The sequence below is a fragment of the Heptranchias perlo genome, unplaced genomic scaffold, assembly GCF_035084215.1.
Source record: "Heptranchias perlo isolate sHepPer1 unplaced genomic scaffold, sHepPer1.hap1 HAP1_SCAFFOLD_884, whole genome shotgun sequence".
NCBI lineage: Eukaryota > Metazoa > Chordata > Chondrichthyes > Hexanchiformes > Hexanchidae > Heptranchias > Heptranchias perlo.
Window position 1 is genome coordinate 23,352 of NW_027139923.1, and position 12,923 is coordinate 36,274.

The 12,923-nt window shown below is 54.1% G+C and overlaps 1 protein-coding gene across 1 annotated transcript in view; it reads left to right on the top strand.

Annotated features, from left to right (window-relative positions):
* The window catches only part of LOC137319741 (collagen alpha-1(XI) chain-like), a gene marked incomplete at its 3' end in the record, with an annotated part of 66,236 nt that overhangs the window by 15,525 nt on the left and 37,788 nt on the right, over window positions 1-12,923 (top strand). The window contains exon 5 of the mRNA XM_067981715.1: window positions 5,006-5,059. Within this exon, the coding sequence (XP_067837816.1) occupies window positions 5,006-5,059 (54 nt within the window). The remainder of the gene's footprint in view (window positions 1-5,005; window positions 5,060-12,923) is intronic.

The following is a 12,923-nucleotide window of genomic DNA, read 5'->3' on the forward strand; positions in this document are numbered from 1 at the left end:
TATTACAGGACTGATTACCCGGCTGGTACTTTAGTGTAATGGTTCTATTACTGGACCGGTTACCCGGGGGTACTTTAGTGTAATGGTTCTATTACTGGACCACTTACCCGGGGGGTACTTTAGTGTAATGTTTCTATTACTGGACCGGTTACCCGGGGGGTACTTTAGTGTAATGGTTCTATTACTGGACCACTTACCCGGGGGGTACTTTAGTGTAATGTTTCTATTACTGGACCGGTTACCCGGGGGTACAGCAGTGTAATGGTTCTATTACTGGACTGGTTACCCGGGGGGTACTTTAGTGTTATGGTTCTATTACTGGACTGTTTACCCGGGGGGGTACAGTATTGTAATGGTTCTATTACTGGACCGGTTACCCGGGGGGTACTTTAGTGTAATGGTTCTATTACTGGACCAGTTACCCGGGGGTACAGCAGTGTAATGGTTCTATTACTGGACTGGTTACCTGGGGGGTACTTTAGTGTAATGGTTCTATTACTCAACTGGTTACCCGGGGGGTAGAGTATTGTAATAGTTCTATTACTGGACTGCTTACCCGGGGGGTACTTTTGTGTAATGGTTCTATTACTGGACTGTTTACCCGGGGGGGTACAGTATTGTAATGGTTGTATTACTGGACTGGTTACCCGGGGGGTACTTTTGTGTAATGGTTCTATTACCGGACCGGTTACCTGGGGGGTACAGCAGTGTAATGATTCTATTACTGGACCGGTTACCCGGCTGGTACTTTAGTGTAATGGTTCTATTACTGGACCGGTTACCCGGGGGGTACAGCAGTGTAATGGTTCTATTACTGGACTGGTTACCCGGGGGGTACTTTAGTGTAATGGTTCGATTACTCAACTGGTTACCCGGGGCGTAGAGTATTGTAATGCTTCTATTACTGGACTGCTTACCCGGGGGGTACTTTTGTGTAATGGTTCTATTACCGGACCGGTTACCTGGGGGGTACAGCAGTGTAATGATTCTATTACTGGACCGGTTACCCAGCTGTTACTTTAGTGTAATGGTTCTATTACTGGACCGGTTACCCGGGGGGTACAGCAGTGTAATGGTTCTATTACTGGACCGGTTACCCGGGGGTACTTTAGTGTAATGGTTCTATTACTGGACTGGTTACCCGGGGGGTACAGCAGTGTAATGGTTCTATTACTGGACCACTTACCCGGGGGGTACTTTAGTGTAATGTTTCTATTACTGGACCGGTTACCTGGGGGGTACTTTAGTGTAATGGTTCTAATACTGGACCAGTTACCCGGGGGTACAGCAGTGTAATGTTTCTATTACTGGACTGGTTACCCGGGGGGTACTTTTGTGTAATGGTTCTATTACCGGACCGGTTACCTGGGGGGTACAGCAGTGTAATGATTCTATTACTGGACCGGTTACCCGGCTGGTACTTTAGTGTAATGGTTCTATTACTGGACCGGTTACCCGGGGGGTACAGCAGTGTAATGGTTCTATTACTGGACCGGTTACCCGGGGGTACTTTAGTGTAATGGTTCTATTACTGGACCGGTTACCCGGGGGGTACAGTATTGTAATGGTTCTATTACTGGACCGGTTACCGGGGGGTACTTTCGTGTAATGGTTCTATTACTGGACTGGTTACCTGAGGGGTACTTTAGTGTAATGGTTCTATTACTGGACTGGTTACCCGGGGGGTACAGTATTGTAATGGTTCTATTACTGGACCGGTTACCCGGGGGGTACAGTATTGTGATGGTTCTATTAATGGACTGGTTACCCGGGGGGTACAGTATTGTAATGGTTCTATTACTGGACTGGTTACCCGGGGGGTACAGTATTGTAATGGTTCTATTACTGGATTGGTTACCCGGGGGGTACAGTATTGTAATGGTTCTATTACTGGACCGGTTACCCGGGGGGTACAGCAGTGTAATGGTTCTATTACTGGACCAGTTACCCGGGGGGTACAGTATTGTAATGGTTCTATTACTGGACCGGTTACCCGGGGGGTACAGCAGTGTAATGGTTCTATTACTGGACCGGTTACCCGGGGGGTACAGCAGTGTAATGGTTCTATTACTGGACCAGTTACCCGGGGGGTACAGCATTGTAATGGTTCTATTACTGGACCGGTTACCCGGGGGGTACAGTATTGTAATGGTTCTATTACTGGATTGGTTACCCGGGGGGTACAGTATTGTAATGGTTCTATTACTGGACTGGTTACCCGGGGGGTACAGTATTGTAATGGTTCTATTACTGGACTGGTTACCCGGGGGGTACAGTATTGTAATGGTTCTATTACTGGACTGGTTACCCGGGGGTACTTTAGTGTAATGGTTCTATTACTGGACTGGTTACCCGGGGGGTACAGTATTGTAATGGTTCTATTACTGGACCAGTTACCCGGGGGGTACAGTATTGTAATGGTTCTATTACTGGACCAGTTACCCGGGGGGTACAGTATTGTAATGGTTCTATTACTGGACCAGTTACCCGGGGGGTACAGTATTGTAATGGTTCTATTACTGGACCAGTTACCCGGGGGGTACAGTATTGTAATGGTTCTATTACTGGACCAGTTACCCGGGGGGTACAGTATTGTAATGGTTCTATTACTGGACCAGTTACCCGGGGGGTACAGTATTGTAATGGTTCTATTACTGGACCAGTTACCCGGGGGGTACAGTATTGTAATGGTTCTATTACTGGACCAGTTACCCGGGGGGTACAGTATTGTAATGGTTCTATTACTGGACCAGTTACCCGGGGGGTACAGTATTGTAATGGTTCTATTACTGGATTGGTTACCCGGGGGGTACAGTATTGTAATGGTTCTATTACTGGACCAGTTACCCGGGGGGTACAGTATTGTAATGGTTCTATAACTTGGCAACATTATGAACCTCTTCTTTTAATCGAATCTAATCCTATCCTTAACTTCTTTCATTCACCAGGGAAGGATCATTTTTCCCTTGGAGGGGTACAGTAGTGTAAGGGTTATATTACTGGACTAGTGATCCAGGGGGTACAGTAGTGTAGGGGTTATATTACTGGACTAGTGATCCAGGGGGTACAGTAGTGTAGGGGTTATATTGCTGGACTAGTGATCCAGGGGGTACAGTAGTGTAAGGGTTATATTGCTGGACTATTGATCCAGGGGGTACAGTAGTGTAGGGGTTATATTACTGGACTAGTGATCCAGGGGGTACAGTAGTGTAGGGGTTATATTACTGGACTAGTGATCCAGGGGGTACAGTAGTGTAGGGGTTATATTACTGGACTAGTGATCCAGGGGGTACAGTAGTGTAGGGGTTATATTACTGGACTAGTGATCCAGGGGGTACAGTAGTGTAGGGGTTATATTACTGGACTAGTGATCCAGGGGGTACAGTAGTGTAGGGGTTATATTACTGGACTAGTGATCCAGGGGGTACAGTAGTGTAGGGGTTACTGGGAAGGTGAATTGGATGCGAGCCTTTATTGCAAGGTGTTTGGAGTATAAGAGTAAGGAGGTCTTGCTGCAATTATATAGGGCTCTGGTGAGACCTCTCCTGGAGTAAGGGGTCGGCCATTTAAGACTGAGATGAGGAGGAATTTCTTCACTCAGAGGGTTGTGAATATTTGGAATTCTCTACCCCAGAGGGCTGTGGATGCTGAGTCATTGAGTACGTTCAAGACTGAGATGGATAGATTTTTAGACTCTCGGGGAATCAAGGGATATGGGGATCGGGCGGGAAAGTGGAGTTGAGGTCGAAGATCAGCCATGATCTGATTGAATGACGGAGCAGGCTCGAGGGGCCGAATGGCCTACTCCTGCTCCTATTTCTTCTGTTCTTAAATAAAAATCTGGTCTCAGTAAAAGTGACCATGAAACTGTCGGATTGACGTAAAAACCCAACTGGTTCACTAATGTCCTTTAGGGAAGGAAACCTGCCGTCCTTACCCGGTCTGGGCCTATATGTGACTCCAGTCCCACACCAACATGGTTGACCCTTAACCTCCCTCTGGAGTGGCCGAGCGAGACACTCAGTTGTACGAGGAATTAGAAGGACCATCACCTCACATTCTTGTAACTTGATGACCTTGATTTGTGGCAGAGCGAATATTGAGAGGGTCAAAGTCGTATTGGAGCTGAGCAAATCCTGCAAGATCAGCAATTTATTGCTCTGAAGACTTGTTCGACTCCCAGAGCTCGGGAGGATTATATCGGGATTGAGGAGATTTGATTGACAAGCCCCATGGGGCCGATTCTCAATCGATCTCGTCAGGCCTGGTACCTGATCCGATTCAGTCACCACAGGAAGACACCACCTCTCGTTTTCCTAAACGGAGGAACATTTACAGAGTTGCTTTACGAGACACTCTGAAAGCCAACAGGGAGGTGTTAAGGAGGATTATATGACAAAGACTGAATCCCACTCAATTCGATTTAAAACACTTTCAAAGCTCTAACTTACTGTCGAATCTCAGGGTATAAATCCCATATAGTCCCTGCCAAAAAATTGCACTGAGGGGTGACCTGATCGAGGTCTTTAAGATTATGAAGGGGTTCGATCGGGGAGACGTAGAGAAAATGTTTCCACTTGTGGGGAGACCAGAACTCGGGGCCATAAATATAAGAGAGTCACTAATAAATCCTAGAGGGAATTCAGGAGAAACTTCTTCACCCAGAGAGTGGTGAGAATGTGGAACTCACTCCCACAAGGAGAGGTTGAGGTGAATAGTGGAGATGGATTTAAGGGGAAGCTCGATAAACACATGAGGGAGAAAGGAATAGAAGGATATGGAGATAGGGTGAGATGGAGAGGGGAGGGAGGAGGCTCGTGTGGAGCATAAACACCGGGATAGACCAGTGGGGCCGAATGGCCTGTTCCTGTGCTGTAAATTCGATGTGATTCAGACGATCGCCAGTGGGGAGGTATTTCACTGTCAAAGATCGATAGGATTTCACAATCAAGTTCCCTGCAGTGAAATGCTTTCATCAATAAATGTTGTCTTTCTTCCATTTCAGGGCCCTCCAGGGCCATCGGGAGAGGCTGGCCCACCCGGACCTCCTGGAAAACGGGTAAGGACTTTCATCCCCCACTCCGCACACTCTCCCCAAACCTCCTTGGTCGGTTGTAACGTTCGTCAGTTCAATAAAGGGCGATTAGTGACATTCTAATTCTGAAAACCTCTGCCCCCCCGTATCCGAACTCACCCCGAGTCCCGTTCACCCATCACCCCCTGAGCTCACTGACCCACACTGGCTCCCGGTCCGGGAACACCTCGATTTTAAAATTCTCATCCTCGTGTTCAAATCCCTCCCTGGCCTCGCCCCTCCCTATCTCTGTAACCCCCTCCAGCCCCACACCCCTCCCTATCTCTGTAACCCCCTCCAGCCCCACACCCCTCCCTATCTCTGTAACCTCCTCCAGCCCTACACCCCTCCCTATCTCTGTAACCCCCTCCAGCCCCACACCCCTCCCTATCTCTGTAACCCCCTCCAGCCCTACACCCCTCCCTATCTCTGTAACCCCCTCCAGCCCTACACCCCTCCCTATCTCTGTAACCCCCTCCAGCCCCACACCCCTCCCTATCTCTGTAACCCCCTCCAGCCCCACACCCCTCCCTATCTCTGTAACCCCCTCCAGCCCCACACCCCTCCCTATCTCTGTAACCCCCTCCAGCCCCACACCCCTCCCTATCTCTGTAACCCCCTCCAGCCCCACACCCCTCCCTATCTCTGTAACCCCCTCCAGCCCTACACCCCTCCCTATCTCTGTAACCCCCTCCAGCCCCACACCCCTCCCTATCTCTGTAACCCTCTCCAGCCCCACACCCCTCCCTATCTCTGTAACCTCCTCCAGCCCCACACCCCTCCCTATCTCTGTAACCCCCTCCAGCCCCACACCCCTCCCTATCTCTGTAACCCCCTCCAGCCCTACACCCCTCCCTATCTCTGTAACCCCCTCCAGCCCCACACCCCTCCCTATCTCTGTAACCCCCTCCAGCCCCACACCCCTCCCTATCTCTGTAACCCCCTCCAGCCCCACACCCCTCCCTATCTCTGTAACCCCCTCCAGCCCTACACCCCTCCCTATCTCTGTAACCTCCTCCAGCCCCACACCCCTCCCTATCTCTGTAACCTCCTCCAGCCCCACACCCCTCCCTATCTCTGTAACCCCCGCCAGCCCCACACCCCTCCCTATCGCTGTAACCCCCTCCAGCCCCACACCCCTCCCTATCTCTGTAACCCCCTCCAGCCCTACACCCCTCCCTATCTCTGTAACCTCCTCCAGCCCCACACCCCTCCCTATCTCTGTAACCCCCTCCAGCCCCACACCCCTCCCTATCTCTGTAACCCCCTCCAGCCCTACACCCCTCCCTATCTCTGTAACCTCCTCCAGCCCCACACCCCTCCCTATCTCTGTAACCTCCTCCAGCCCCACACCCCTCCCTATCTCTGTAACCCCCTCCAGCCCCACACCCCTCCCTATCGCTGTAACCTCCTCCAGCCCCACACCCCTCCCTATCTCTGTAACCCCCTCCAGCCCTGCACCCCTCCCTATCTCTGTAACCTCCTCCAGCCCCACACCCCTCCCTATCTCTGTAACCTCCTCCAGCCCTACAACCCTCCGAGATCTCTGCGCTCCTCCAATTCTGGCCTCTTGTCCATCCCCGATTTTAATCGCTCCACCATTGGCGGCCGTTCCTTCAGCTGCCTGAGCCTGAGCTCTGGAATTCTCTCCCTTAACTGATTCTTTTGCCAATTACCTTAAATCTGTGTCCTCTGGTTACCGACCCTCCTGCCACTGGAAACAGTTTCTCCTTATTTACTCTATCAAAACCCTTCATGATTTTTTTAAAATTCATTCATGGGATGTGGGCGTCGCTGGCAAGGCCGGCATTTATTGCCCATCCCTAATTGCCCTTGAGAAGGTGGTGGTGAGCCGCCTTCTTGAACCGCTGCAGTCCGTGTGGTGAAGGTTCTCCCACAGTGCTGTTAGGAAGGGAGTTCCAGGATTTTGACCCAGCGACGATGAAGGAACGGCGATATATTTCCAAGTCGGGATGGTGTGTGACTTGGAGGGGAACGTGCAGGTGGTGTTGTTCCCATGTGCCTGCTGCCCTTGTCCTTCCAGGTGGTAGAGGTCGCGGGTTTGGGAGGTGCTGTCGAAGAAATAATTTTGAACATCAAAATCATGAAGGGTTTTGATAGAGTAAATAAGGAGAAACTGTTTCCAGTGGCAGGAGGGTCGGTGACCAGAGGTCACAGATTTAAGGTGATTGGTAAAAGAACCAGAGGGGAGATGAGGAGAATGTTTTTTACACAGCGAGTTGTTCTGATCTGGAATGTGCTGCCTGAAAGGGCGGTGGAAGCAGATTCAATAATGACTTTCAAAAGGGAATTGGAGAAATACTTGAGGGGAAAAATTTACAGGACTCTGGGGAAGGAGCGGGGGAGTGGGTCTAACTGGACAGATCTTTAAAAGAGCCAGCACAGGCACGATGGGCCGAATGGCCTCCATCTGTGCTGTGTCAAACTCTGATACTATTAAATCTCCCCTTAACCTCCTCTGCTGGAAGGAGCTTCTCCAATCTCTCGACCAGTCACCGTGGAAACAAAGACCATCGCCCACATCCCCAGAAGAAAATCGAAGCAATGGTCCAGAGATTAGCCCCTGTGATTTCCCGACATTTGCGGCTGGTGTCCAGGGTTCCCCGTGTCCTGGGGCCAGGTCCAGAGCTCAGTGAAGTGAGCCCCAATTCTCCAGGGATTTGTAGACTGGGTTTCGTGTTTGCTCCCCTCTGTTTACTGCGTCTAAAACTCTGGGGTAACTAATGGAATCTTTATTAATGAAAGTGGAGTTCAGAAACTGGAGAATCATTATTGATCTCCTATTCTACCTCAAGAGATTAATTACATGGCACTTTACTGCATTTTGAAAATAAAACACACCATTTAAAGTCCCTTCAGAAGCTGCGTCGGCCAGAACACGTTCAAATTCTCTATAAAATTCTCTTCTCCAACTGAGCTTGTTCACTCAATTCAGAAACAATGAATAAGGTTTGAATAATAATAATGGCCTCGCCAGGCCCAAACCCCGGGCTACAGCGACTGAGAAAGAATTTCAATCCCAAGTCTATCAGCCTCTCGTCCTTCGATACGGGAAATCTTTTGTCAAGAGTTTACCGCACAATCTCTGACCCCAATAAAACAACATCCATCAGACGTTCAATTAAAGGGCCTGAAACGGCAGTTCCCGTCTCCCCGCCCTGCGAGACTCAGTGCTGCCCATCATTGACAATCTTTAATGGAACCAGTAACCAGGCCCACACCGAACTGCATCTGGCCTAAAGGGGACGTCACACGAACAAACCGTAGCATTAAAACAACTGCTGTAACATTCTCCCTGTAACCCCCTCCAGCCCCACACCCCTCCCTATCTCTGTAACCCCCTCCAGCCCCACACCCCTCCCTATCTCTGTAACCCCCTCCAGCCCCACACCCCTCCCTATCTCTGTAACCCCCTCCAGCCCCACACCCCTCCCTATCTCTGTAACCCCCTCCAGCCCCACACCCCTCCCTATCTCTGTAACCCCCTCCAGCCCCACACCCCTCCCTATCTCTGTAACCCCCTCCAGCCCCACACCCCTCCCTATCTGTGTAACCCCCTCCAGCCCTACACCCCTCCCTATCTCTGTAACCCCCTCCAGCCCCACACCCCTCCCTATCTCTGTAACCTCCTCCAGCCCCACACCCCTCCCTATCTCTGTAACCCCCTCCAGCCCCACACCCCTCCCTATCTCTGTAACCTCCTCCAGCCCCACACCCCTCCCTATCTCTGTAACCCCCTCCAGCCCCACACCCCTCCCTATCTCTGTAACCCCCTCCAGCCCCACACCCCTCCCTATCTCTGTAACCCCCTCCAGCCCTACACCCCTCCCTATCTCTGTAACCTCCTCCAGCCCTACACCCCTCCCTATCTCTGTAACCCCCTCCAGCCCTACACCCCTCCCTATCTCTGTAACCCCCTCCAGCCCCACACCCCTCCCTATCTCTGTAACCTCCTCCAGCCCCACACCCCTCCCTATCTCTGTAACCCCCTCCAGCCCCACACCCCTCCCTATCTCTGTAACCTCCTCCAGCCCCACACCCCTCCCTATCTCTGTAACCCCCTCCAGCCCCACACCCCTCCCTATCTCTGTAACCCCCTCCAGCCCCACACCCCTCCCTATCTCTGCAACCCCCTCCAGCCCCACACCCCTCCCTATCTCTGTAACTCCCTCCAGCCCCACACCCCTCCCTATCTCTGTAACCCCCTCCAGCCCCACACCCCTCCCTATCTCTGTAACCTCCTCCAGCCCCACACCCCTCCCTATCTCTGTAACCCCCTCCAGCCCCACACCCCTCCCTATCTCTGTAACCTCCTCCAGCCCCACACCCCTCCCTATCTCTGTAACCCCCTCCAGCCCCACACCCCTCCCTATCTCTGTAACCCCCTCCAGCCCTACGACCCTCCGAGATCTCTGCGCTCCTCCAATTCTGGCCTCTTGTCCATCCCTGATTTTAATCGCTCCACCATTGGCGGCCGTGCCTTCAGCTGCCTGGGCCCCGAGCTCTGGAATTCCCTCCCTGAACCTCTCCCCCTCTCCCCCTCTCTCTCCTCCTTTAAGACGCTCCTTAAAACCTCCCTCTTTGACCAAGCTTTTCCCCATCCTTCCCGATCTTTGGATCGACGCCCGCTTTTCCTCACGCTCCTGTGATGGACGTTGGGACATTTTTTCTACCTTAAAGTCATTTTATAAATGCAAGTTGTTGTATAACGGTGAGCGGGTGTGAGGTGACGGTGAGCGGGCGTGAGGTGACGGTGAGCGGGCGTGAGGTGACGGTGAGCGGGCGTGAGGTGACGGTGAGCGGGCGTGAGGTGACGGTGAGCGGGCGTGAGGTGACGGTGAGCGGGCGTGAGGTGACGGTGAGCGGGCGTGAGGTGACGGTGAGCGGGCGTGAGGTGACGGTGAGCGGGCGTGAGGTGACGGTGAGCGGGCGTGAGGTGACGGTGAGCGGGCGTGAGGTGACGGTGAGCGGGCGTGAGGTGACGGTGAGCGGGCGTGAGGTGACGGTGAGCGGGCGTGAGGTGACTGTGAGTGGTTGTGAGGTGACGGTGAGTGGTTGTGAGGTGACGGTGAGTGGGTGTGAGGTGACGGTGAGTGGGTGTGAGGTGACGGTGAGCGGGCGTGAGGTGACGGTGAGCGGGCGTGAGGTGACGGTGAGCGGGTGTGAGGTGACGTTGAGTGGGTGTGAGGTGACTGTGAGTGGGTGTGAGGTGACAGTGAGTGGGTGTGAGGTGACAGTGAGTGGGTGTGAGGTGACGGTGAGCGGGCGTGAGGTGATGGTGAGCGGGTGTGAGGTGACGGTAAGCGGGTGTGAGGTGACGGTGAGCGGGCGTGAGGTGACGGTGAGTGGGTGTGAGGTCATGGTGAGTGGGTGTGAGGTGATGGTGAGCGGGTGTGAGGTGACGGTAAGCGGGTGTGAGGTGACGGTGAGCGGGCGTGAGGTGACGGTGAGTGGGTGTGAAGTAATGGTGAGTGGATGTGAGGTGACTGTGAGCGGGTGTGAGGTGACGGTGAGCGGGTGTGAGGTGACGGTGAGCGGGTGTGAGGTGACGGTGAGCGGGTGTGAGGTGACAGTGAGTGGGTGTGAGGTGATGGTGAGCGGGCGTGAGGTGATGGTGAGCGGGTGTGAGGTGACGGTGAGCGGGCGTGAGGTGACGGTGAGTGGGTGTGAAGTAACGGTGAGTGGGTGTGAGGTGACGGTGAGCGGGTGTGAGGTGACGGTGAGCGGGTGTGAGGTAATGGTGAGTGGGTGTGAGGTGATGGTGAGCGGGCGTGAGGTGACTGTGAGTGGGTGTGAGGTGATGGTGAGCGGGCGTGAGGTCACTGTGAGCGGGCGTGAGGTCACTGTGAGCGGGTGTGAGGTGATGGTGAGCGGGCGTGAGGTGACGGTGAGCAGGCATGAGGTGACAGTGAGCGGGTGTGTGGTAATGGTGAGTGGGTGTGAAGTAATGGTGAGTGGGTGTGAGGTGATGGTGAGCGGACGTGTGGTGACGGTGAGCGGGCGTGAGGTTTCGCTGAGCGGGCGGTGAGCGGGCGTGAGGTGACGGTGAGCGGGCGTGAGGTGACGGTGAGCGGGCGGTGAGCAGGTGTGAGGTGACGGTGAGTGGGTGTGAAGTAATGGTGAGTGGGTGTGAGGTGACGGTGAGTGGGTGTGAAGTAATGGTGAGTGGGTGTGAGGTGACCGTGAGCAGGCATGAGGTGACAGTGAGCGGGTGTGAGGTAATGGTGAGTGGGTGTGAAGTAATGGTGAGTGGGTGTGAGGTGACGGTGAGTGGGTGTGAAGTAATGGTGAGTGGGTGTGAGGTGACGGTGAGCAGGCATGAGGTGACAGTGAGCGGGTGTGAGGTAATGGTGAGTGGGTGTGAAGTAATGGTGAGCGGGCGTGAGGTGACGGTGAGTGGGTCTGAAGTAATGGTGAGTGGGTGTGGGGTGTCAGTGAGCGGGTGTGAGGTGACTGTGAGCGGGTGTGAGGTGACAGTGAGTGGGTCTGAAGTAATGGTGAGCGGGTGTGGGGTGACTGTGAGCAGGTGTGAGGTGACTGTGAGTGGGTGTGAGATGACTGTGAGTGGGTGTGAGATGACTGTGAGTGGGTGTGAGATGACTGTGAGTGGGTGTGAGGTGATGGTGAGCGGGTGTGAGGTGACTGTGAGTGGGTGTGCGGTGATGGTGAGCGGGTGTGAGGTGACTGTGAGTGGGTGTGAGGTGACTGTGAGTGGGTGTGAGGTGACTGTGAGTGGGTGTGAGGTGACGGTGAGCGGGCGTGAGGTGACTGTGAGCGGGCGTGAGGTGACTGTGAGCGGGTGTGAGGTGATGGTGAGCGGGTGTGAGGTGACGGTGCGCGGGTGTGAGGTGACGGTGAGTGGGTGTGAAGTAATGGTGAGTGGGTGTGAGGTGACGGTGAGCAGGCATGAGGTGACAGTGAGCGGGTGTGAGGTAATGGTGAGTGGGTGTGAAGTAATGGTGAGTGGGTGTGAGGTGACGGTGAGCGGGCATGATGTGACGGTGAGCGGGCGTGAGGTGACGGTGAGCGGGCGTGAGCGGGTGTGAGGTGGCGGTGAGCAGGTGTGAGGTGATGGTGATGGTTAGCGGGCGTGAGGTGACGGTGAGCGGGCGTGAGGTGACGGTGAGTGGGTCTGAAGTAATGGTGAGCGGGTGTGGGGTGACAGTGAGCGGGTGTGGGGTGACAGTGAGCGGGTGTGAGGTGACTGTGAGCGGGCGTGAGGTGATGGTGAGCGGGCGTGAGGTGATGGTGAGCGGGCGTGAGGTGATGGTGAGCGGGTGTGAGGTGATGGTGAGCGGGCGTGAGGTGACGGTGAGCAGGTGTGAGGTGACAGTGAGCGGGTGTGAGGCGACAGTGAGCGGGTGTGAGGCGACTGTGAGTGGGTGTGAGGTGATGGTGAGCGGGTGTGAGGTGACTGTGAGCGGGTGTGAGGTGATGGTGAGCGGGCGGGAGTTGACTGTGAGCGGGTGTGAGGTGACAGTGAGCGGGTGTGAGGTGACTGTGAGTGGGTGTGAGGTGACGTTGAGCGGGTGTGAGGTGACTGTGAGCGGGTGTGAGGTGACTGTGAGCGGGTGTGAGGTGACGGTGAGCGGGTGTGAGGTGACTGTGAGTGGGTGTGAGGTGATGGTGAGCGGGCGTGAGGTGACTGTGAGCGGGTGTGAGGTGATGGTGAGCGGGCGGGAGTTGACTGTGAGCGGGTGTGAGGTGACAGTGAGCGGGTGTGAGGTGACTGTGAGTGGGTGTGAGGTGACGTTGAGCGGGTGTGAGGTGACTGTGAGCGGGTGTGAGGTGACTGTGAGCGGGTGTGAGGTGACGGTGAGCGGGTGTG